The sequence below is a fragment of the Canis lupus genome, chromosome 14, assembly GCF_048164855.1.
Source record: "Canis lupus baileyi chromosome 14, mCanLup2.hap1, whole genome shotgun sequence".
In the NCBI taxonomy this organism is placed as follows: domain Eukaryota; kingdom Metazoa; phylum Chordata; class Mammalia; order Carnivora; family Canidae; genus Canis; species Canis lupus.
In genome coordinates this window covers 61,329,657-61,354,519 of record NC_132851.1, presented here as the reverse complement: position 1 = coordinate 61,354,519, position 24,863 = coordinate 61,329,657, and the positions used below count along the sequence as shown (strand labels likewise).

General features: G+C 34.4%; 1 protein-coding gene across 1 annotated transcript; it reads right to left on the bottom strand.

The window, feature by feature from the left end:
* Nucleotides 1-8,177: 8,177 nt before the first annotated feature.
* LOC140604167 (UDP-glucuronosyltransferase 2A2-like) lies at nucleotides 8,178-23,557 on the bottom strand. The gene is given in 5 exon segments (XM_072775266.1): nucleotides 8,178-8,595; nucleotides 10,002-10,221; nucleotides 11,749-11,836; nucleotides 18,759-18,896; nucleotides 23,420-23,557. Coding segments are annotated over 5 exon segments (846 nt in total). The 5' UTR covers nucleotides 23,543-23,557; the 3' UTR covers nucleotides 8,178-8,318.
* Between the last annotated feature and the right edge of the window lie 1,306 nt (nucleotides 23,558-24,863).

The following is a 24,863-nucleotide window of genomic DNA, read 5'->3' as shown; positions in this document are numbered from 1 at the left end:
AGGGAAGTCATAGATATCAACTATGGCATCATGACCAATTTACAGAAATGAAGACTAGTAGCTTTGATAGTTTCTCTTTGCTTCTCACATGCACGCGTTATTCATATATACTAAGCATTATCCTCCTTCTCTCTTTTTATGCCATATATAAGTTCTAAGATGTTAACTCACAATATATAAACTTTGGATAACAGAGCATTTGCTGGGACTGGGACTGAATATGGAGAGTAGAGTGATTTTTAAATTTTTATTTAGGGGAAATTATATCTACACAAAGTCAAATAGTTATATACATTTGAATGTAAATCTTAAGTGAACAGAAGCCAGGGCACAGAATAAGTACAACAGGACTGAAGTAAGAATATTATTTTGTGCTGAATAAGTCTAGTTCTTATGCAACCATTACCTCTAATGATTAATTATCTTAGTCACTCATCTTGGTTTCATGATCAGATGGCCCATCATGTGACAAGTTCTATGACTTGGGGCAAAATACTTTTTATTACCTATAATGTATGGATCACTTAGGGTTGTTTTTGGTTCTTTTTGGAAAAGTCTACATGCATCAATCTCTTGTTTCTCTGTCCCCTCCCTCTCGTTTTGTGTGTTTGTTTGTTTGTTTGTTTTGTTTTAATCTAAAATGCTCCCTAAGCTTCTTTGTGACTCTGGACTATTAGTTTTAGTCTTTAATCTCACAGAACCACCAACCCACTGACCCATTTCACTCATCATCCCGCTTTCTACTTTGTTTGCCATTTGATGCCCTGTTCTCCTTCACATTACCTTGCTTGCCTTTGCTATGGAATCTCTTCGAAGAGCTTATTTTCTATGACCTATGATACTTGATTAATTTTAGCAGACTTCTATCAGGCTTTCATCGTGGCCTATGCTTCAAGTCACTGGCACTGGTATCTTCATATAATTTACATACAGCCAGAGTCGATGTTTTTATTATAACTATTTTTATATCCTCTGTAATCTTAAGCTAACTTTGCATATCTTCTTAGCCTTTGAGAGTAATTGTTACGTTTGTGCTAAAGATAGTTAAGTTCCATTCAAAAAGGATATTTTTCTGAGATTTCTAGAGTTTTTACAATCATGTCCCTCCAAAAGATGCTTTACATATATTGGTAAATGTCAATGGAGGAACATCTTTCTTAGCAAAGATAAATTTGGGTTGGTGAGTGATATATTCTAGCAATGGAAGGTGTGTGTTAAAGATGCCACCCTGCTCAAGGAAAACTAACCTTTTTGATCTTCTATAACACAAGGTAGCTTGATGCTTGGTAAAGTCTTTTCATGCAATGTGTGGAATATTGAAGTCAGGTTTCCTCTCTTCCCTTTTATTTAATGCAATATGCAAGCCATTAGGTGCAGAAGCCACACTGCTCTGTTTTAATCCCATCTCTATCACATTCTCTCCATGAAATCGAGGGTAAGTTACCTGAACTTTTTGTACTTCAGTTTCCACATTTGTAAAATGAAAAGAATAATAGCAACTGTTAGTTACTATAGTAGAAAGTATAATATAGTAGCATAATAAAGTAGTATTATAGTAGTAATATAGTAGTAACTATAATAGTAACTACAATAGTAAACAAAAATTCTTGTGTGTGTCTTTCATGAGTTAAAATTATAAAGGACTTAAAAGATTTCCTGGGAGAGAATAAATTCTCAAGAATTTTTAGGTTTACCTCCCAGATGATGTTTAATCCAGTAAGAAGGAAGGAATAATGCTAAATCCTCCCCAGAGACAACACCCACAGGTAGACAATGTCTCTTCCTCGTGGAGATAGCAGATGAGTAGATCAGTCATAATACTGATAGAATAACTGAAAAATTGAATCCAGAGGACAGATATCAGAGACCCTGATTCTGAAAGCTGAAAGGAACCTTAGCGACACACTCATAGTAATATTTCATAGGGGGACAGCCCCACTGGCTCAGAGGTTTAGCACTGCCTTCTGCCCAGGATGTGATCCTGGAGACCCAGGATCGAGTCCTATGTCGGGCTCCCTGCTTGGAGCCTGCTTCTCCCTTTGCCTGTGTCTCTGCCTCTCTCTATCTCTCATGAATAAATAAATAAAATCTTTAAGAAAAAAAAAAGAAATGTTTCATAGGGAAGGCAAGTAAACTTAAAGTTTACACAAGGTAGTCATACTGCTTACACATAAAGTCTATTTTTTTATTAGAAACTGGTTTGGAAAATACATTTTCCTGTTACTGACCTTCACTTGATTTCATAAATATACCTAATAAAGTTTCTTGCCGTAGTATATTAAAAATGGCTATGCGTTCTCTGCAACTCCTGCTATCAAGAGGTGCAGGCTATTTCTCCAACTTTGAGTTGACCTTACTTCTTGACCTTCTTACCAATAGAGGTGTCAAAAGTGACATAGTGTGACTTCTAAACCTCGACCTAGCACTCCCATGTGAGCTCGTGTGAATTTCTGTATCACTGGAAAAGGCCCAGGCTTGCCCATGGGGAGAGGCCACAGGAAGTGATAATCAAAGTGTCCTGCTAACTCAGCAAACCTAAGCCATGTGAGTGACGCTTTCCTGGACCATTTGTCCTTAGGCAAGCTGATAGCTAACTGCATCATAACGAGTGAGCCCAGGCAAGCCCCAGAGAGGAAACTCTGAGCCCAGCCCAAATTGTTGGTCCACAGTATCACGAGCAAATGTTGCTTGCTGTTTTACACCCTAAGTTGTGAGATGGTGGGTTATACAGCAGGAAATAACACAGACATTAGGATTTATGAAAAATACAGTCTGAATGTTGCTTTTTAAATACACAAGCTCTAAGAATGTAAATATAATGGATCAATGTCAAATGGAGGGACATCTCTAGTGTCACAGAGTTCCTAGTTACTGTGCACAAGTTCTCTTGTATGGTTGATAAATTTTGACTGACAAACTATTATGTGTCCATTTCAACACTAAACTTAAGAAAATATAAATTCTCTTTAATTTACAAATTATATATATATATAATTATGTATACATACATATATATATTCATATGTATGTATGTGGTTTAGGTTTAATGTGAAACCTGAAGCCATAAAAATCCTAGAGGAGAACACAGGCAGTAATTTTTCTGGCATTATCATAGCAAGGTCTTACTAGATATGTCCCCTAAGTCAAGGGAAACAAAAGCAAAAATCAAAATCAAAAGCTTCTGCACAATGAAGGAAACAGACAACAAAATAAAAGGCACCTTGTGGAATGGGAGAAGATATTTGCAAAATACGTATCTGATGAGGGGTTAGTAACCAAAATATAAAAATATCTAAAAGTCAACACCTCCCAAATGAATAAAACAAATAAAGCTGGACAGAAGACACAAATTGACATTTTCTGAAAGAAAACATACAGATAGCTAACAGAAACATGAAAAGATGCTCAACATCATTCATCATCAGGGAAATATGAATCCAAACTACAATTAGATATCACCTCACACCTGTCAGAATGGCTCAAATCAACAACACGAGGAACAACAGATGCTGGTGAGGATGTGAAGAAAGGGGAACTCTCTTGCACTGTTGGGGGAGTGCCAGCTGGTGCAGGTGCTCTGGGAAACAATATGGAAATTCCTCAAAAAGTTAAAAATAGAGCTACCCTATGATCCAGCAATTGCACTACTAGGTATTTGCCCAGAGAAAGAAAAATACTAATTCAAAGGGATACATCCACCCCACGTGTTCATCAGCTGATGAATGAATAAAAAATAATTGATATATTATGTATATGTATACATATATTGATATACTATACTATAATATATAATTGATATATGTGTGTGTGTATATATATGTATATGTATATATAATGGAATCTTATTCAGCCATAAAGAAGAATAAAAGAATGAGATCTTGCGATTTGCAATGACATAGGTGGAGTTAGCATTATGCTGAGTGAAATAAATCAGCCAAAGACAAATGCCGTATGATTTCATTCATATGTAAAATTTAAGAAAGAAAACAAATGAGCAAAGACAAAGGGTGGCAAACCAAGAAACAGACTCTTAACTATAGAGAACCAACTGATGGTTACCAGAGGGGAGGTGACTGAGCAATGGATTAAATTGGTGAAGGGGATTAAGGAGTGCACTTATTATGATGAACACTGTTTTTCATGCAAGTGTTGAATCACCATATTGTATAATGAAACTAATATTACACTGTATGTTAACTAACTAGAATTTAAATAAAAACTTAAAAAAAGATTGCATTATATATTACAGTGAGAAGGAAAAAAATGAACAGCATCTATAGAAAGCTATTATATGGATGATCAAATCTACATTCATAATCCTGGGATAGGGATGATTCAGTGGTGGGGCCATTGCTCTAACAGATAATGTACTCAGTTTATGACTTTTTGAAACTCTAAGAGTAGCAACTAATAAGGAAATAGCATCCTCATCATCTGCTTTGTAAGCATATAAAAGTAATGATGAGCTCACATTTCTAACTGTAGGATTGTCTGGTGGCATAGTATTCGGTTTTGTAAAGATCTGGATGGAAGCTGGCCACTAATAGCAAATATGTGGTGATGTAGGAGTAATGCTAACAGAAGTGGTTTCTTCTGCCTCTCATACAAGTAACATGATACCATCATGACACCTGGAAATTGAATACTCCTTCAGTTCCTAAATAGTTATTGATGAGATAGCAGTTTTGTATCAACAAAAAAAGAAAGATCTGGCTAATTCTGGAGTCTCCATGAATTTTAGGGCTCTCTCCCCCTACCATTACCCACATGATGAGATCTATGTCTAGGAGTTTTTGGAAAGGAGACGGGAACTAAAATGAGGCATGCTAATCAGGACAAAGGATCTCCTGCATGGGGGTGGGGGGTGCTTCCCTTCTTGGAAGACTTTTATAATCTGACAATCACTTTCAGGGTGAAAAATAAGTGCCTGCATTTCATGGTGTTGTATGGATTGCTGGTATAATATGTGATGGGATTTCACCTGAATGGATGAGAAGACCATCTCTGGGGGAAATAACTGAGAGGAATTGATAGTGAGAGATTAAGATTTCAGCCTCTTTGGCTGAATTTAGATTCAGAATCAAACAATAGCAAAACTGAAGTGGTATTTAGAAGCAAAGAACCTTGGGGAAAAATAAAAGTGAGAGATAGAAGGTAGGTAGTGATTCAATGTACACTGTAGAACTTACATTTTTCTATAAGGCAGGGGAAACATTTTAGTCCCACCTGTATAACTGTTTAAAATATCACAATACAAAAAAAAAATCACTAATAGTGTTCCCATTAATTTAGGAAGTTTGGTAGATCTGAGCCTGCAGGTGAATCATTACTTTTGCTAAAATATAGAGAACATAACAGAAAGAAATTCCTCATTAAAAAAGGCAAGCAAGGAGTGTCTGGGTGGCTTCCTTCATTAAGCATCTGCCTTTGGCTCAAGTCATGATCCTGGGGTCCTAGGATCAAGCCCCTTGTGGGGAATCTTTGCTCAATGGGGAGTCTGCTTTTTCCTCTCTCTCCCCTTCCCCCCTTTTGTTCTCTCCCTCTCTCTCTCAAATAAATAAAACCTTTAAGGGATGCCGGGGTGGCTCAGTGGTTGAGTGCCTGCCTTTGGCCCAGGGTGTGATCCCGGAGTGCCAGGATTGAGTCCCACATCGGGCTCCCTATATGGAGCCTGCATCTCCCTCTGCCTGTGTGTCTGCCTATCTCTCTCCGTGTCTCTCATGAATAAATAAATAAAATCTTAAATAAAATAAAGTCTTTATTTTATTTATTTATTTTTTAAAAAGATTTTATTTATTTATTCATGAGACACATACAGAGAGAGAGAGAGAGAGAAAAAAAGAGATTGGCAGAGACACAGAGCAGAGGGAGAAGCAGGCCCCATGCAGGGAGCCCAACGTGGGACTAGATCCCGGGTCTCCAGGATCAGGCCCTGGGCTAATGGCAGCGCTAAACCGCTGAGCCACCCGGGCTGCCCAAATAAAATCTTTAAAAAAGAAAAAACAAGAAGTTTAAAAATCAAAATACAACAATATGAATCACTTTTTATTCACAACACATAGAACATGTTTTGTGTTCACATATATGCACATGTGCATATAGGCAAAATAATTACATCTACCTATTAGTATTTTCCGTTAAGTTATGATCTAGAGAACTTGTGCAGGTTTTCATAATATAGTCACATATGAATTGCAAATAACTTTAAAATAAAGTATTTTAAAATATGTATTTTAACTGACTAGAAAAGCCAGAGGTCATTAAACTCCTGAAAAATGTATTCTAATTAAATCTTAAACTGGAAAAAATATAATAGGTTTCAAAAGTTTTAGTTAGCCTTTGCATATCTACAATTTTTATCAGAATATATATAATGCTGTATAGATTATTTAAATAGGTAAATATTTGTTTTTAAGGGAGGTTTTCATTTATACAATATAGAATATATTTCTTTAATTGTCAGGGTAGTTCTTTTGAATAGCTCAGATGTTGCTAACAAGGTATGCAAGTCTTTAGTGTACTTTAACTCCTTCATATTGTATTATTTTATAATATTGAAAAAGTGAAAGGATATCTTTAAACTATGATTTTAAAGATTGTTATAGGAAAGAACATTATCTTATTGCCAGATTAAATAATTCAGCACTACGGTAAATTAAATTGCTTTGATTACATTAATTAGATCTTAAACAGCATTAGTGTTTATATTTTTAAACTCCATACTTTAAAGCATTAAAATTATTTCAAAACTTCACAAAATTAAAAAATACCTTTTTTCTTCTATATTTCTTTATAGCTGATTTCCCACCTAAGAATAGTTTGCCTTGCTCTTATCTGTAAAGAGCAGATAATCCTTCAAATGACTTGTAATGTCTTAACATGGAGCTATAATTTTGGGTCTATTAAACTTGGATTATAAATATCAAACTGTGGTAAATCGTTTATTGAACTTGCTTAGTACATAATGCCAATTAGAATAAATATTTGTTTGACCTAGAGGGTAAAAAATTGGCAAGTGTACTGGAAGATAGTACTTTTAGATAGTAGAAAGGGAGAAGTAAGTCTTTTTTATTAAAATTCAATGAATATCTTCATGCTTCCTGCAGATTTCTGGCTATTGCTAGTTAACAAGAAGCCTGAGTACTTGTGCTTTGTATAGTGGTCACAGAACAATCCATGAGAGGAACAATAGAAGTGATGGGGTAAGGAAAAGAAAGAAGTGGGAAAATGCACTGCATTTGATGGATAAATCATCCCCACAGCAAATAACATTCTGAGAAATGCACGTTCCCTCCAAATTATCTGCAGTGCAGTTAAAAGAGTTGTATTTTTGTCTCCTTTCAAATATGGATATTATAAGTAAAATTACTGTAGGAAAGATTTTTTTAAATGTTAAAATTACTTCAAAAGGGCAGATATTAAATTATAATTGTTTACTTTTGTTCTGCAATGCCATCAATGATTTTAATTTATCAAAATTAACTAGTTTTCTAAAGTCATGAAGTATTACAATATAAACCTAGTTCTATTGTTATGAATTTTTAAATCAAGGGCAACCTTCAAATCAAAGACAAAAAAATAATGTTTTGTATTCTAAGGTAGACAAAGTCAGATGTGTCATATGATTCCCAGCAAAGTAGAAAATTTGAATCTCCTGATTTTCCTAATTAGACAGGAAGCTCTAGCTATATAGCAAGCTCTTTTCTACTTTGTCTAGTTCCATTTTTTTAAAGATTTATTTATTTATTCATGAGAGACACAGAGAGAGCGAGAGGCAGAGAGATAGGCAGAGGGAGAAGCAGGTTCATGCAGGGAGCCTGATATGGGAACTGGATCCCAGGACTCCAGAATCATGCCCTGGACCAAAGGCAGGTGCTAAACTGCTGAGCCACCCAGGGATTCCCCCCTTTGTCTACTTCCTTTAGAGAAGATGTGTAGTTATAACATACTGGACCCCAAATCATGTTAAATATGTAGAAAATATTCTATATGATTGGTACGTAAAATAGAATTGTGTTCCTAAGTCCTTAAACATTATCCTAATTTGTTGAGCTGAAACAAATGAATATAACAAAGCACTAGGATTTTGTGATAGTAGAAACTTCCATATGTTTATCTTCTCTTTTTAAAGGATAAAGTATTTTAAACTTAATTCTAAATCATATGGCAAACACCTTGGTTGATTCTTTGATCTTTGACTTCATAGGCTGAGGAATGGATAAGAACTTGGAAGTGCAGGAGAGGAATCTCTTCACATCACTAGCTGGGTTAATTCAGATGGGCCTTGTCAAGTTCTCCATCTAAATTATTAAAGAAAACTATTCTCTCTTGTTCTTCTTTCCTGTCTTTCCAAATTTCCAGCAACAAAACAGACACTTTGTGACCAGGAATATAGTAGTTGCCACACAAGCCAGCAGAAATCCAATCACATCCAAGGAGTGGTACTGGAACCAGGTGAGGTCATGGGAGGCTGGCCGCAGGTGCTTGGCTCCTTGGTGGCGCATGACATACTCGATCCAGAAGACTGCTCGGTCCAAGGGCTTTATAGGCTGATCATGGTGAATTCTTGATAATTTCATAGCATTCTCTTTATAGCTAAATATTGAATACATAGATAGCAATTTAAAAATTTATTAAGAATATATGCCTAAAATTATATTACATATTATTAAAAGCATATTACATGATTATATAATAAATAGTCACAAGTGAAATCACTAAGTACAGAATGCCCATGACAGTTTGTTTCCTCTTGAGGTGTTTCTAGATATGTTGACCTTATTGGCTAGAATTTGTTAGATGTTTCCAGTTTAATAATTGGAGGTAAGGGAGAAGAGACTTGCTAACTGTAAATAGCATTCAAAAAGTTTAGAAATAAGAATGTAGAATATGTAGGTTGTGAATCTACACAGAATCTGTGAATCTACAGTTTGATCTCATTTGCTAAGCATGGCGAAGGGAACAAGGTAGTTCTAGGAAGCAGTATTGAGGGGCAGGTCTACAATAAGGGACACCCCGCCGCCCCCCCCCCCCTTTTGATCTGAAGCTTTCGTGGGATCATACAAGCAAAATGAAGCTGTCTTCCTTTCCTTTCTGGGCCACTATCCTCAGTTTTTTGTTATTGTTGTTCCACTATGTTGCTAAGTTTTAAGTGGACTCCAGAGCTCTTCTGGAGCTGTTTTCACTTACAGATAGCTGTCTAACTGTTGATCTTTGCTGGGGAACCAGGACCCTGGGGTCTTTCATGTTGCAATTTGGATCTCTCAATTTTACTGTATTTTCTTTCTCTTGTTTTAAATTAAAATATACCGGGCAACCCCGGGGTGGTGGTGGTGGCGGGGGGGTGGTTGGGGTGCTCAGCAGTTTGGCGCTGCTTTCAGCCCAGGGCCTGATCTTGGAGATCCAGGATAGAGTCCCACATCAGGCTCCCTGCATGGAGCCTGCTTCTCTGCCTGTGTCTCTGCCTCTCTCAATCTGTGTCTCTCACGAATAAATAAATAAAATCTTAAAAAATATATATACCAATATAGGATTTTTTATTAAATAGTAACATGATCTAACTTTTGTAGAATTATTTTTCTTCCCTATTTATAAATTAGCCAAAGGAAATAACTGAAGTAATAGCTGCATGAGGAGAGTTTTTATTTTTATTTCTCTATTTTTTGTTGTGTTGCCTTAATTCTTTATAATGGTAATATCTGCAATTTTAAAGGAATAAACAATAATTATTATTAATTAAAAATAAAGAGTTGTGTCTTTTCAACAATAACTTATTTTCTTTAAATAAATTTAGTATTTCTTTGAGGTTGTAATCTATTACCTATTAACAGTAGATGAATCAAAATGCCTACATAGAATTTGAGAACTATAAAACAACTATATTGTATTTGATATTACTAATGTGCTGATTACTTAAAAGTGTCAGTTTAAAAATGGAATGAAACAATTTACTCCTTTTACAACCACTATATGCTTCTCAGAAAAGTATATTCTATACTCACGAAGGGTTGTTAATAACTTCCTTCAAAGCATTAAGAAGATTAGAACTCGTCATGGTATGCAAGTCTACTTCAACAGCTGTCCCTTTGGCCTTTATACGAGCAATATTACCAGGCTGATCACCAAATATGGGAATTCCCACCATAGGGATTCCATGGTAAATAGCTTCGTAGATCCCATTAGTTCCACAGTGAGTGATAAAAGCTTTGGTCTTGGGATGACCTAAGAGGAAAAAAACATACCATTATTCAATGTTGTGAGAATTTCAGAAACAGAAAATCTTGACACCTATAAACCATTGATTCAATTAGGCAGTGTCTTCTACACAATTCTGTGCCATGAGGCTATATATAAATTTCTGTAAGCTCTAAAGAAGGCAGTGACTAGTTATTCCAGGCTAAATGGCAATTATTTATTCTAGCAATACAGTCATTTCATAAACCTCTGAGAAGGTCTGTGCGGACTTTAAAGTATGGTGAGTAGTTGGCAGGTGGGCAAGTTGTTGGGGTGAGAAATTGATTAACAAAAAATGGAGGGATTTTAGAAAAGAAACACTTGCATGGATAAGGAAAAGTGTGGTGGGATGTATAGGGTTTCACTGGGAGAATGTTGACATAATAGGCTAGAAAGATAGATTAGGGCGAGTTCATGAAGCACTCTGTTTAATAAAATGGGATTTTGTATCTGATTTTATAATACTATAGAGCCATTTATAATATTAGAGATGGTAAATAGGATTATCAGATTTTTCTTTTCCAACAGGGAAGAGAGAAGAGAGGTGGAAGAAAATGGATACAGAGAACCAGTAGGCTGCTGCAGTATTTTATGCAAGAGTTAATGAGAGCCTGATCTAAAGGCATGTTGACTCTGATTCTGAGGAAGCAGAGATTGTGTCTTAAATGGGAGAATTATAAATTCCATATTTAGATTGTAATTTAGAGCTTGGAAAAGACTCACTCCTTCTATTCTTGACAAGGCCCTGATTTGGGGGCTACTGTGTTGGTTTCTGCATTGTCCAATTTTAGCAAGAATCCTCCTTAGTCAGTTTAGCTAGACTCTCCTAGGATTGTATCTAATCACCCTTTATGTCTGATTGCTTTCCTCATCCTTCACCATCCCCCAGGTGGTATCTGATTACCCTGGTCTTTCTTCAGCAAGAACCTGCTTAGGTTGGTTTAGTCAGAGGCCCCCTTGCCCTAATGTTTCCTCTTAGTGTTTTTCTATACAGTGACCACCTACTCTGCTCCTTGGTGATAAAATCTCCACTCTTTCTTCTTGTATTCAGAGTTGAGTCCAATATCTCTGCTTCACTGCAAAAGTCCATGTACTAGTATCTATGTTTATCATAATGGTCTTGAATAAGGTGTGCCTCACAATCTTTAACAAGTATCATGAAGAATTTTTTTTTTCTTTTAAGATTTATTTATTTATGATAGACATAGAGAGAGAGAAAGAGGCAGAGACACAGGAGGAGGGAGAAGCAGGCTCCATGCACCGGGAGCCTGACGTGGGATTCGATCCCGGGTCTCCAGGATCGCGCCCTGGGCCAAAGGCAGGCGCCAAACCGCTGCGCCACCCAGGGATCCCCCATGAAGAATTTTTTAATAGGCTCCAGGAGAAATGTGAAGATCTTAAGGATTATTTTTTGCTTGTTCTTAATACAAATTTGTTGGATTTATTTGTTATCAAATAATCATTCAGAGTATTTCTCATTCAGATCTGTTTAGTTTTGCTTCTCTTTGGTCTTACCAAGAAGATCATTCTGGGGAATCCATTCATATAGCTGGGTATTGGGTCCTAATGTGTCTGGTTTCTTTCCTGTGTATTTCCACAGAACCTGTTAAGATGAATGCATTTACTCTATTAGAAGATTTTCAGAATCACATCCTTTCAGAATGAGACACTTCCTTAGAATTAATCTAGTTTAATGCCTCCATGTAACAGATGAGCAAACTAAGGCCTTAAGTAATTACATAATGAGTATTTAAACCATTGAAACTATAACTGTGTTTTCAAATGCTTGCAACAATCCTAACAGATAGGCTATTATAGTCAGGACAATTATTACTTAGTAGTTGAAGAAACAAACAAACAAAAAGACAGTAAAATAATTACATATTGATGTTACTAGGCCTTCCCGTCAAGGGAATTTTTAAAAACAGTTTTCAGAGGCAAAGAGGAAGAATGGCATAGTCACTTAAGGAATTTGTAAGTGTTTGTAACTTTTGTTATAAACTTGGCAGTATTATAGAGGTAAGCATTGTCTTTTTTATTATAGTAAAATATATATAATGATACTTAGCATTTTAATGTATTGTAAGTATACAATTTAGTGACATTAAGTATGTTCATAGTATCGAATAACCATTACTATTATGAGTAACCCAAATATGTCTGTCCGTCATTCCCAACATAACTCTATATCATTAAACAATAACTCCCTATTCCTCCCGTGTGGCAGCCCCTGTTAACATCTATCCTACTTTCTGTCCCTATGAATTTGACTGCTCTGGTACCTCATATAAGTGAAACCATACAGTATTTGTCTTTTCTGGCTGTCTTATCTCATTTAGCATTATGTCCTTAAGGTTCATTCCTGTTGTAACATACCAGAATTTCCTTCCTTTTTAATGTTGAATAATATCCCATTATATGTATATACTACATTTTGTTTATCCACTTATTTGGCTATTGAAAATACTATTGCTATGAGAATTGATGTACAAACGTCTTTCTGAGTCCCAGATTTCAATTCTTTTGGATAGGTAGTCAGGATTATAAATACTGGGTCATACGACAGTTTGATGTTTAACTTTTTGAGAAACCACAGAACTATTTTTCATAGCCACCATATTATTTTGCACTCCTACTAGCAATACACAAGAGTTCCAATTTCTCCAGATTCTCATCAACACTTTTTCCCCATTTTTTTTTAAATAACAGCTATGCTAATGGATTTATGGATTTGAAGTGCTATTTTATTGTGCTTTTGATTTGCATTTCCTTAATGATTAATGATGTTGAGCATCTTTTCATGTATCTCTCTCATTGTATACTTTCTTCAAAGAAATGTCTATTCAAGGCCTTTTCCATTTTTGAGTTGGGTTTTTGCTGTTGAATTACAGGAGTTCTTTATATATTGTGGGCATTAATCCCTTATCAGATACATGATTTACAAGATTTTCTCCCAATCTGTATGTTGTGTTTTATTTTCTTGATACTACCTTTTGATGCACAAAAGTTCTTAATTTGATGAAGTCCATTTTATTTTTTTATCTGTTGCCTGTGCCTCTGGTGCCATTATTTGTGAAATCACAGTCAAATCCAATATGATGAAGTTTTCCTCCAATATTTTCTGTTACAAGTTTTATAGTTTTATTTCTATAATTTAAGTTTCTGATCCATTTTGAGTCAATTTTTATATATGATATAGTGTAAGGTAAAGGTTTAACTTCATTCTTTTGTATGTAAATATCAAGATTTTACCGGCACTATTTTGTCAAAGAGACTGTCCTTTTTCTATTGGTCTCAAACTTTTGTTGAAGATCAATTGATCATACATATGAGGTTAACTTATATCCTGTCTTCTATTACATTGGTTTGTATGTCTGCTCTTCTGCCAGCACTACACTGTTTAATTTACTGTAGCTTTATAGTAAATCTCAAAACTGAGAAGTATGACTCTTCTAACTTTATTTTATGATTGTTTTGTCTACCTTTGGCCCTTACAGTTCCATATGAAATTGAGGATTGGATTTTCCTTTATACAAAAAAAGACTGTTAGAATTTTGGTAGGGATCATATTGAATCTGTAGGTTGCTTTGGATTGTGTTGACAATTTAACCCTGGTACTTCTTTTATCCAGGCACATGGTAAAACTTTACATTTATTTAGGAGTTTTCTAGTTTATTGAAGAAATGATGTTTTGTTGTTTTAGGCATACAAATATTTCAACTCCTTGGTCAGATTGATTCTTAAATATTTGATTTGTTTAGTTGCTCCTATAAATGGAATTGTTTTCTTAATTTTATGTTCAGACTATTCATTGATGTGTATATAAACACAAGTGATTTTTGTGTATCGAGTCTGCATCTTTGTTAAATTTGGTTATTAGCTCTAGTAGCTTTTTGTGGATTCTTAGAAATTTTCTATGTATAGGAAGATGTTACCTGCAAATGGGCATTGTTTACATCTTTCATTCAAATTTGGATGCTTTTTAACTTATTTTTCTTGTATAATACCCAGGTTATAACTTCTAGTACAATGCTAAATAGCAGCAGTGAAAGCAGGAATCCTTGTGTTGTTCTTGATCTTAGGGGGATAACTTTCAGTTTCCACCACTGAGTATGATGATGTTAGCTATGGGTTTTCCAAATGTACTCTTTATCATATTATGGAATTTCCCCTCTATTCTTACTTTCATGAGATTTTTTTTTTATCATGAAAGAATGTTGGATTTTGTCAAATTCCATTTTTTTTGTAAGTTGAAATGATAATGTGTGTCTTTTTTTCCTTAATAAGTATTTATATGATGTATTTCATTGATTGATTTCCTTATGTTAAACTACTCTTGCATTTCTAGGATAAAAATAATTTTATCATGGTGAAATACCTTTCAGTATTCTTGTGGATTTAATTTGCAAATATTTAGTTGAGTATTTTTACATCTATATTGGTCTGCAATTTTTTTTCTTGTAATGTCTTTGTCTGGCTTTTGTATTAGGGTAAATCTGGCCTCAGAATAATTTAGGAAGTGTTCCTTCCTCTTCTTTTTTGGGGGGAAGAATTAGAAACGCATTTGTTTATTTAGTTCTTCCTTGTTTGGTAGTGGTTTTTTTTTATTTTTTAAAGATTTTATTTATTTATTCATGAGAGACACAGAGAGAGAGAGAGGCAGAGACATAAGCAGAGGAGAAGCAGGCTCCCTGCAGGGAGCCTAATGCAGGACTCAATCCCAGGACCCCAGGATTACAACCGGAGCTGAAGGCAGGTGCTTAACCACTGAACCACCCAGGTGCCCTGTTTGGTAGTATTTACCAGAGAAGCTACCTGTCCAAGACTTTTTGTCATTAAGAGTTTTTTGATTACTAATTAAATATCTTAATTAAGTATACGTTTGTTGAAATATTCTCTTCTTTTTCAGTTAAAGTAAATTGTGTTTTTTGAAGAAATTTATCCATTTCTCCTATGTTGTCTAACTTGCTGGCATACAATTGTTTCTAATGTCCTCTTATAATCCTTTTTATTTCTGCAAAGTCGTTAATAAACCCCCCAAGTTCATTTCTGATTTTAATTATTTGCATCTTCTCTTTTTTTTTTCCCCCTCTTTGCCAGTCTAGCTAAAAGTTTGAGAAATTTGTTGATCTTTTCAAAAAAACAACTTTTGGTTTCATTGATTTACTTTATTTTTAGTTGTTTTATTTCTGCTCTAATCTTCATTATTTCTTTCCTTCTGGCAACTTTAGGTTTAGTTTGCCTTCATTTTCTAGTGCTTTAAGGTGTAAAATTAGGTTTTGATTTTAGATATTTCTTCTTTTTCAATGTAGGCATGTAAACTATAACGTGGGCTATAAACTTTCTTAGCTCTGCTTTAATTGTATCTCATAAGTTTTGATGTGTTTTGTCTTCATCCATTTTTAAAGTATTCTCTAACTATTTTTATGATTTGTTTTTTGACCTATTGGTTGTAAAATACCATAGTATACAAAAACTCTGTTCCTTTATAGCTCTATCCCTCACTTTCTGTTACTAATATCACAAATTATTATTTATAAATTATGTTTCTAATAACAGATTAATAATTGCTATTTCTGGATTTTTTAAAGCCTTGAGAAAAATGGAATAAGTGAATTACAATGCTAGCTTTTATAATTGCCTGTGTTTTTATCTTTGCTGCACATCTTTATTTTCTCATGTTTTTGTGTTACTGTCTTTCATTCCCACCAGAAAGACTTTTAATTTCTTTTTCTTTCCTCTAAAGATTTCATTTATTCATGAGAGACACAGAGAGAGAGGCAGAGACATAGGCAGAGGGAGAAGCAGGTTCCCTGCAGGGAGCCTGATTTGGGACTCGATCTCAGGACCCCGGGATCATGACCTGAGCCAAGGCACCTCAAGACTTTTCATTTCTTGTAGGGGAGGTCTAGTGGTAATGATCTCCCTTGCTTTTGTTTACCTGATTATATCTTAATTTCTAACCTCATATTTGAAGGAAATGTTGCCTGATAAGACATTCTGAGTTGGCAAATTTTTCTTTCAGCCCTTTGAATAAATTAACCCACTGCCTTTTGTTCTCCAAGATTTCTGATGACAAGTTGGCTGTTCACCTTTTATGTGATGAGTTGCTTCTCTCTGCTGAATTCAAGATTCTCTCATTGTCTTTGGCTTTCAGCAGCTTGATTATATGTCTTGGTGTGATCTCTTTGAGTTTATTCTACTTTAAGTTCATTAAGGTTTTTAGATTTGTAGATTTGTGTCTTTTATTAAATTTGTGACATTTTAATTATTTCTTCAAATATTCTTTTTGCCCGTATCTCTTTTTCAGGGATTCCCACAATGTGTATGTTCATCCACTCGATATTATCCCACAAGTCCTTTAGGCTTTGTTCACTTTTCTTCTTTCTTTTCTTTGAGTGCCTCTGACTTAATAATTTCAAAATTTTTTTCATCAATTTTGCTGATTCTTCTGCCAGCTTGTATTTGATTTTGAACCCCTAAGGTAAATTTTTTATTTCAGGTATTGTAATTTTTAGCTACAGAATTTCTTTTTGGTTTATTCTCACAACTTATTTCTCTTTATTGATATTCTCATTTTGTTCCTACACCATTTTCTTCTCTTAATTAGTGTCTTCCTTTAATTATTTGAGCATCCTTAGGACAAGTGTTTTAAAGTCTTCATCAAAGCTTCCTCAGGAATGGATTCTTTCAATACATTTTGGTCCACTGAATGAGCCACACTTTTATGTATCTTCATATGCCTTGTGACTTTTTTGTTGTTGTTGAGAGCTGGACATTTGACTTTCTAATCAATAAAATAACTCTGGAAATCAGATTCCCTCTTTGGGATTTGAGATTTGTTTGTTTTAATTTTTAAAGGTGTTTCTTTTCTAGGAATAAGACTGAAGTGAGGGATCCCTGGGTGGCGCAGCGGTTTGGCGCCTGCCTTTGGCCCAGGGCGCGATCCCGGAGACCCGGGATCGAATCCCACGTCGGGCTCCCGATGCATGGAGCCTGCTTCTCCCTCTGCCTATGTCTCTGCCTCTCTCTCTCTCTCTCTCTCTGTGACTATCATAAATAAATAAAAATTAAAAAAAAAAAGACTGAAGTGAATATTTTAGATTTTCTTAGGTCTTTTTTTTTTTTTTTTTTAAGATTTTACTTTTTAATTCTTATTTATTTATGATAGTCACAGAGAGAGAGAGAGAGAGGCAGAGACATAGGCAGAGGGAGAAGCAGGCTCCATGCACCGGGAGCCCGACGTGGGATTCGATCCCGGGTCTCCAGGATCGCGCCCTGGGCCAAAGGCAGGCGCCAAACCGCTGCGCCACCCAGGGATCCCCTGCTTTTTAAATTCCATTGTATATAAGGTTGTTTTTGAATGGCCTCATTCTTTAACATATGGCTCCCAAATGGAGAAAAGGAGGAAGAGGAAAAAGTAGTGCTGTTTCAGCTATAATTGAGATAATTGTTGAGATAATTGTTGTCTCAACTATTCAAAGATAATTATTAGCAAATTATTGCTAATTATTGCAAAATCCTAATGTTTGGAGGATAAGAAACTTTTTGCCCACCTTGCCTGCATCAAATCATACAGTAATACAGGTCATGTTAGCTGCCATGAGGCTGGGTGGTGCAGAATTTGAAGCTCTTGCAATGCTAAAATTAACTGCAATTGACCAATATAACTACAATTTACAAGCCAATCTTTCTCCTGCAAATTGCAAGTGCTTCACTAGATTTCAGAAATCTAATACAGTTAATTCAGACAGTTTCTGCTTGTACAGTTGTACATTTAGATGGGAGGCAGATCCTTGGTGCTTCCTTACTTTACCCTGATGTCACCCCTAAACATCATATTTAAATATAATTGAAAATTCAGTATTTTTATGAAGTGTTTTTAGATTAAATAAACAATTTTCAAAGAAATTTAGTTTTACAAACAATTTTCCAAGAAATTTAGTTATGAATACAGGCGTTGTCATGATTGTTTGACACTTAAAAGTACATGTAATTGTCTATTTTAACTAAAGGTAGAAAATAAAAAGATCCCTGGTAGTTTAAGCACATTGCTAAGTTATAATATAGAATGGTATTCATTTTAAAGTCATTTTGTTGGGAACATCATAGAATGAAATTTTTTATTTTTATTTTTTTTAGAGGGAGAGGGAGAGACAATCTTAAGCAGGCAACCATGCCCAGTGTGTGAGCCCGACTAGGGACTTGATCTCACAAACCTGAGATCATGACCTGAGCAGAAATTGAGTCAGATGCTTAACTGACTGAGTGGCCTAGGCACCCCATTTTAGCTCATTATTCAAAAAAATAATATGGTAATATATGTTTTTGATAGTAACGCCAGGCTTAAAGCCAGATAATAATCAAATGTTTTTAGCCACCCTTTCTAACATTTAATACCTTTTCCTCAAAGTTCAGTTAAATTGATATTAATTACTTTTCTTACATTCGTTAAGCACATTTTTAAGGAGAACTTCATGGATTTTAAACTGACTGCCGCTTAAAAAGACATACGATTATCTGACCTTCTGTGGAATCTGGGCAAGAGCTGATGCAATTATATTAGCCTTTTCTTCTGTGAGGTTTTTGATCAAGAGTTTTTACCCGAGAGTAAATACCACAACTCCATCTTTTCCAGAGCTTTGGACAAATTCTTCTAACTCCTGTAAAGAAAAGAGTCTTTGTAATATGAAAATTTAGAGTTACAAGAATTAGATAGCTACATACCTTTCTCAGTGTGTTTGAATTATTAGAATAGTTCTGTCTTTTCATATATTAACCATTTTAGAGTATGAAATATGACTGAAATCACTGGTTATTAAGCAAATAAAAATGATTTAGTTTGGAGGTTCCCTTGCAACATGTTTTAAACACTTTTGAGGTATGTGTGGGTGTGTCTGTGTTTAAAAATCATTGACTGCATGTTATTTCTAGCCCATGTGCTGAGTTCTTTACATGCATGATTTAACTTAGATATATGGTGATATTAAGAAATATGCACATTTGCGCATGAGAAAGCTGTCTCAGAGAGGTTAAGTAATTTGTCTAAGGCTACACAGCTGTAGATGACAAGGTCAAATTTCTAAGTTAAGCTTGTTGATTGTAAAGCCTATTACCATACTTAGTACTCTCTACTGCCTCTAACACTCACTCTACAAAAGACCATTTGATTACTGCTTAAGTTAAAGTTTTCCGGTGCTTCACTTTATATTTAGCCTTGGATGCTAAGAAGATTATCATGAACTTTTATGCTGAATCACAGTCAGAATAATGATTTGCTAAGGAGATTTTTTTTCCTGTTTTCTAAATTTAAATTTTCTTTTGTTACATTTGTACTTTATATAAGCTTCCAAAACCACATTAAGGAATAAGGTAGTCATATAACTTACCAGATAAGTAATACAGAAATGCCTGTAATAATACTCTAGGGGTGATAGTAATATTATGGAAATATGGTTTTGCGTTCAAAATAAAATAGCATATTTAATTATGTTGAAGTCAAAAGAAATCTTTTGTCTGATATTTAGAAGTAACTAAACTAAGCCAATCAGGTAAGACAAGAAAAAAAGAAAAAAAAAAAAAAGTGTGACAATTGAAAGGGGAAGACAGGGAAGAGATTTATTTTAAAGAATTGACTCACATGATTACAGAGGCTGGTAAGTCCAAAATCTGCAAAGTAGGCTAGTCTGAAGACCCAGAAAAGAACCAGTTTTGTAGTTCAAGGTTGAAAGCTGTCTGCTAGCAGGATTCTCTTTTGCTTAGAAAGGTCAGTCTTTTGTTTTATTCTAGCCTTTAATTAATGTAGGAGTCTCACCAACATAATGGAAAGCAATCTGTTTTACTCAAAACCCACCTATGAAAATATTAATTTCACTCAAAAATACCCTTGCAGAAACATCCAGGATAATGTTTGGCTAACTATCTGGGTACCTGGCCCAGGCAGGTTGACACATAAAATTTAAAAGTGGATTGACTTAATATGTAAAGTTACCAATTTCTTTATTTCATATTTTCTATCAATCTGTTTAAATTAATTTTCAATTATTTTTCTCATGATTTTCTTGAGAAAATTGGCAAATACTTAAAAATGTAGATAGAGGAATACCTTTCATAAATAATTAATGAACTTTGAAAAAGAAAAGGAAATACTTGGGACTACTTCAATTAGAAAAAAACATGTAATACAAAATGAATGCAAAAAAAATATGATTGCTACTGACTTCCTAATAGATGAAATGAAAAACAGAACGAAATGGTAAAATTTGAAAGAGAATCATGAGCATACAAAAGCCTACTATGTGATAAAGATATCACAAGTTAGTGAGACAACCTAATGAGAAAAAAAGAATCACACTGAGTGGATTATTAGGTAGGAGTGGTGTAATCATTTATTTACTATTGAGACAAAAAAGGGAAATGAATCTTTATGTTGTGCTATATATTAATATAATATAATAGTATTACAATAGAGTCTATTCAAGCCTTCAACCAATTGGATAAGGCTCACCCACATAGTAGAGGGCAATTTGTTTTGCTAAAATTCCACTTATTTAAATGTCAATTCTTTAATATAGCAAAAATTTTCATAACATAGTTTGAATAGTTCATGTGTTTAATTTTGGTATTAGATTATTTTGAGATTTTCAGTAATATTTCTAATAATAAAAAGCAAATTAAGGTACAATAATAACCACATTTTTGTGTTATTTTCAAGTTAATGTTTATACACTTTTGTAGGGTCCTACTGTGCTTTGGTGGGAGGAGATGGGGAAATAAAATTTCATGGAAAGAAACACATTGTTGGTAAAATAAATAAGTACATAAATATATACAAACATAGATTATGTCTATACATATGTATATGTGTTATTAGATCAATAATAAGGCAATAAGATGGTTCCAAATATGGTCATACCTAAAAGCAAATACACCTAAAAGTAAGTGTCACACTATCACAACAGTTGAGTTCTTTGCCTTTAGAATTGAATCTTTACAGTGTGCTGATCTTTTATCAAAAAGTATGAAGTAACATGAAGAAGGCTCAAATCATTTAAGTGCTTAATTTCTGGGAGCAATAGCTTACAATAACATAGAATGCATTTCCAGCATTATTTAAATTGTCACGATATTGATGTATTCATATAACAAGATAAAGTAAAACTCCCAAATAATTCTCAGTCTCTTCACGAGTATTCCATATACTTTCTGGTCTTACCTAAAAATTGGGTTTTGCTATATAATCCTTTACATATACTCTATTCATTCTACATCTATATCAGTCAGGGTCCAGAGAGAGCCTTGATCTGTATTCTCCTCTCTTCTGACTGCATTTCCAACCATTTCCTTTTTTATGCTTTAAAAAAGTATCCTCATCTTTATGTTTTCAATTTTTACTCATAATGACCCATGCTTCCTAATGTCAACTGTCAAGCTTTTAGGAACAACCTCTGTTCATGGAGACACCTGGCTCAGTTTTGTCCTCTGCCCAACTTGTTTTTTCTCTGGGTAACAATGTTCACAATAAGCAGCCAATACAAAATCATGTCTTTTTATTCTATGACATCCTTAAGTTAAAACCACTGCTATGGAAAAGGTAAAACTATTTTTTACTAGCAGTAAAAAAATCAATCTCCAGAGATTTAGGGACAGGGAAGGATGAATAAATGGAGCACAGGAGATTTTAAGTCAGTGAAACTGTTTGTATTGTACTCTGAAGGTGAATGCATGACATTTTACATTTATCAAAACCTATAGAATGTATAACACAAAGAGTTAACTTTAAGCCATGGAAACTGGTTGATACTGGTGTGTGTATGGTTCATCGATTGTAACATATATGCCATGCTGGCAGGAGAGGGGTAGGAACTCTCCATACTTTCTGTTCAATTTTTTTTTGTGAATGTAAATGGTTATAAAAATAGTCTATCAATTAAAAATAGAAACACAAAACACTGCATAGGCTGGTCCCCTGAGATTAAGACGTTATGTTCAATAGCTGCTTACCTAGCATTGCATTGGTATCTCAAAATTAGCATGCCCAAATATGAACACATCATTTTCCCTCACAACTGCTCCCCTTTAGTTCTTCACCTTAGTAAATGCCAATATGCTCTACTAAATTGCCAGTAAGAAACAAATAAAGACACATATGAAGAAACAAAAAGCCAAGGATTCATTCTTGTACTCTTTCCCTTAGTCTCCAACTCCAGCCAATCTCCAAATCTTACTGACTTTCTTTATAAGTATTTTAAAAATCTCTCTGTTTCTACTCAAAAATTACTATCATATTGTATTTTGGATCTCTATCATCCCTTACAAGAACTATTGCAACTGTATCTTGGCTCATTTTCCAGTGTTAAATCATGCTCCGTACCAAACAATTCAAATACCAGTATTTATGAAAAGGTAAGCTGTATCACATTACTGTTTAAATATTATACATTGATCCTTCACTGATCTTAAATTTGAAATAAAGAATACTTTGGATTGCCCATTTGTTTTTTTTATAAACTATCTCCCGATCATCTTTTCAGTGTAACTTTCCCTTCTCTGTTCAAACCAAACAGTTCATCATTGCTGAACTTCCACCAGGTTTTTTTGGGGTGGGATATTTCTATTTGATATACTATCAAGTATTACAATTTCTCCACTAATATACATTTCTAAAACTAGGTTATGCTAAATAACATGCAACTCCAAAATCTCAGTGGCTTAAAACAACAGTTTCTTCCTTTCTCATTCTGTATGTTCATCTATTGAGATGTAGATGGCACATATATTCTTAATTTAGAACTCAGGTTGATATATCGACTACTATCTGGAACACAGCCCATTGATAGGACAATGGAAAAGAGAACTTGAAGTAACTGGATCTGATAATTAAATGTTGGGATTGGAAGGGATATATGCCACTTTAGCTCAGACTCATTGTGCAGAGAGTGCTTTGTGGTTCCACTAAACTCAGGGTCTAGGAATCTCATTCTTATCAAATATGTGGCAATGTCACTAATAGTCGCCATGAAAATGTCCTAAGACACCTTTGATAGTATAATTAGTAATCTAAGAAAATAATGTCCATTAATTGCTGTGTCTGTGTTTTCAGTTTAGGGATCAAATACTATAAATAATAAGATAGAAATAATTCCCAGGAGGTAAAACTTAAGCATAAATAAACACACTTCATTACCTTAGGTAGGGGCTTTGCAGGCTTGCAGTGCAGTCCTCCAACAAATTCAAAATTAGGTAAATAAGGGTGAGGAAATTCAAAATCCCAGTAAGTTCGTATCAACCACATTTTAGCTTTCCCCATAATCTCACACAGTGTGGTGGTTTTCCTGAATAAAAATGTAGGACAATAGAAGGAAAACAAACTGATAGGTTAAATGCGTAATGTGTGACCATCTGATTTTCTAAGAAAAATAAAGAACCAATATTTAGTCTATGTAAACCATACAAAATCAATTTGCCTTTCCCCCCACCAAGACTACCTAATAGTGAGATTATGAATAACCAAACAAGGATTTAAGTCTACAACAAGACCAAAAGCCTGCTGCTTTCTCTTTGCCAAGAGAGTCTGTCTTCTTGAGGTAGGCCTGAGCCCTACTTCATGCTCAGAAGGGGCAAATACTCTTAGCAAAGAATAAAGAAGCAAGCAGTGACCCTTGGCTCATTGTAGTAGTGTCTCTTTCTCTTCTGGAATTATAATTTATCTCATTCTTATTGCTCCAAAAGCCTTTTGATATTTTTTTAAAAATTACTTTTGTAACTTTTCCATCATTTTCTAGTGTTTTTGAGTGTGCTGTCACAACTAATCACATCCCACTAGTAATGGAAATCTTGTACTAAATTTTTGAATATGATTATCTCCTTTGCTGTACAAAATTAAAGTTGCTATTTTACAAGACTTTGTCCTCTTTGATAGCAAAATACTAGCTATTCTGACATATTTAGTTGACAAACAGTACAAAAGGAGTCCTTTGGACTGATGTGGCGATCAACTGAACATTAACAAAATAAAAACAGATTAGTGATTCTGAGTTAAATAATTTTCCTAATTTAGGAACTAGAGCTTTGTTTCTGATTTCAACCCAATTATTTTGGTCTAAGGAAATGTACCCAAAGGTTTGGTGTCCTTTTGAAATACATATTTAGTATTGCTGATATGAGGAAATTGTAACTATATAGTTTCCCACCATATGGCTTTTCAAATATTCTATTTGTTATTTTAAGTATGCTAAAATTTTGAACAGAAAATATGAGGGAATTTTGATCTGACCAGGACAATATGTCTGTATAAGAGATCACAAACAAATCTCAGTAATTCATGGATTTATTCTGGTGATGATAATGGTATTAATAATCCAGTTTCATACTCAGTACATATCTCATTTGAGTGCCTTACTGGTGTCAGCCTTTGATGTAATCTTATTCTCTTTGCATGATGCTTCACTTCCCCATCCTTTTTGTAACAGTTTTATTGAGATATCATTTAAATACCATACAATTCTTCCTTTTAAAATACATAATTCTATAGCTCTTAGTATATTCATAAAGTTGTACAACCATCACCACTATTTAATTTTAGAATGTTTTCATTACCCCCTCTAAAAAAAATCCCATATCTATTCGTA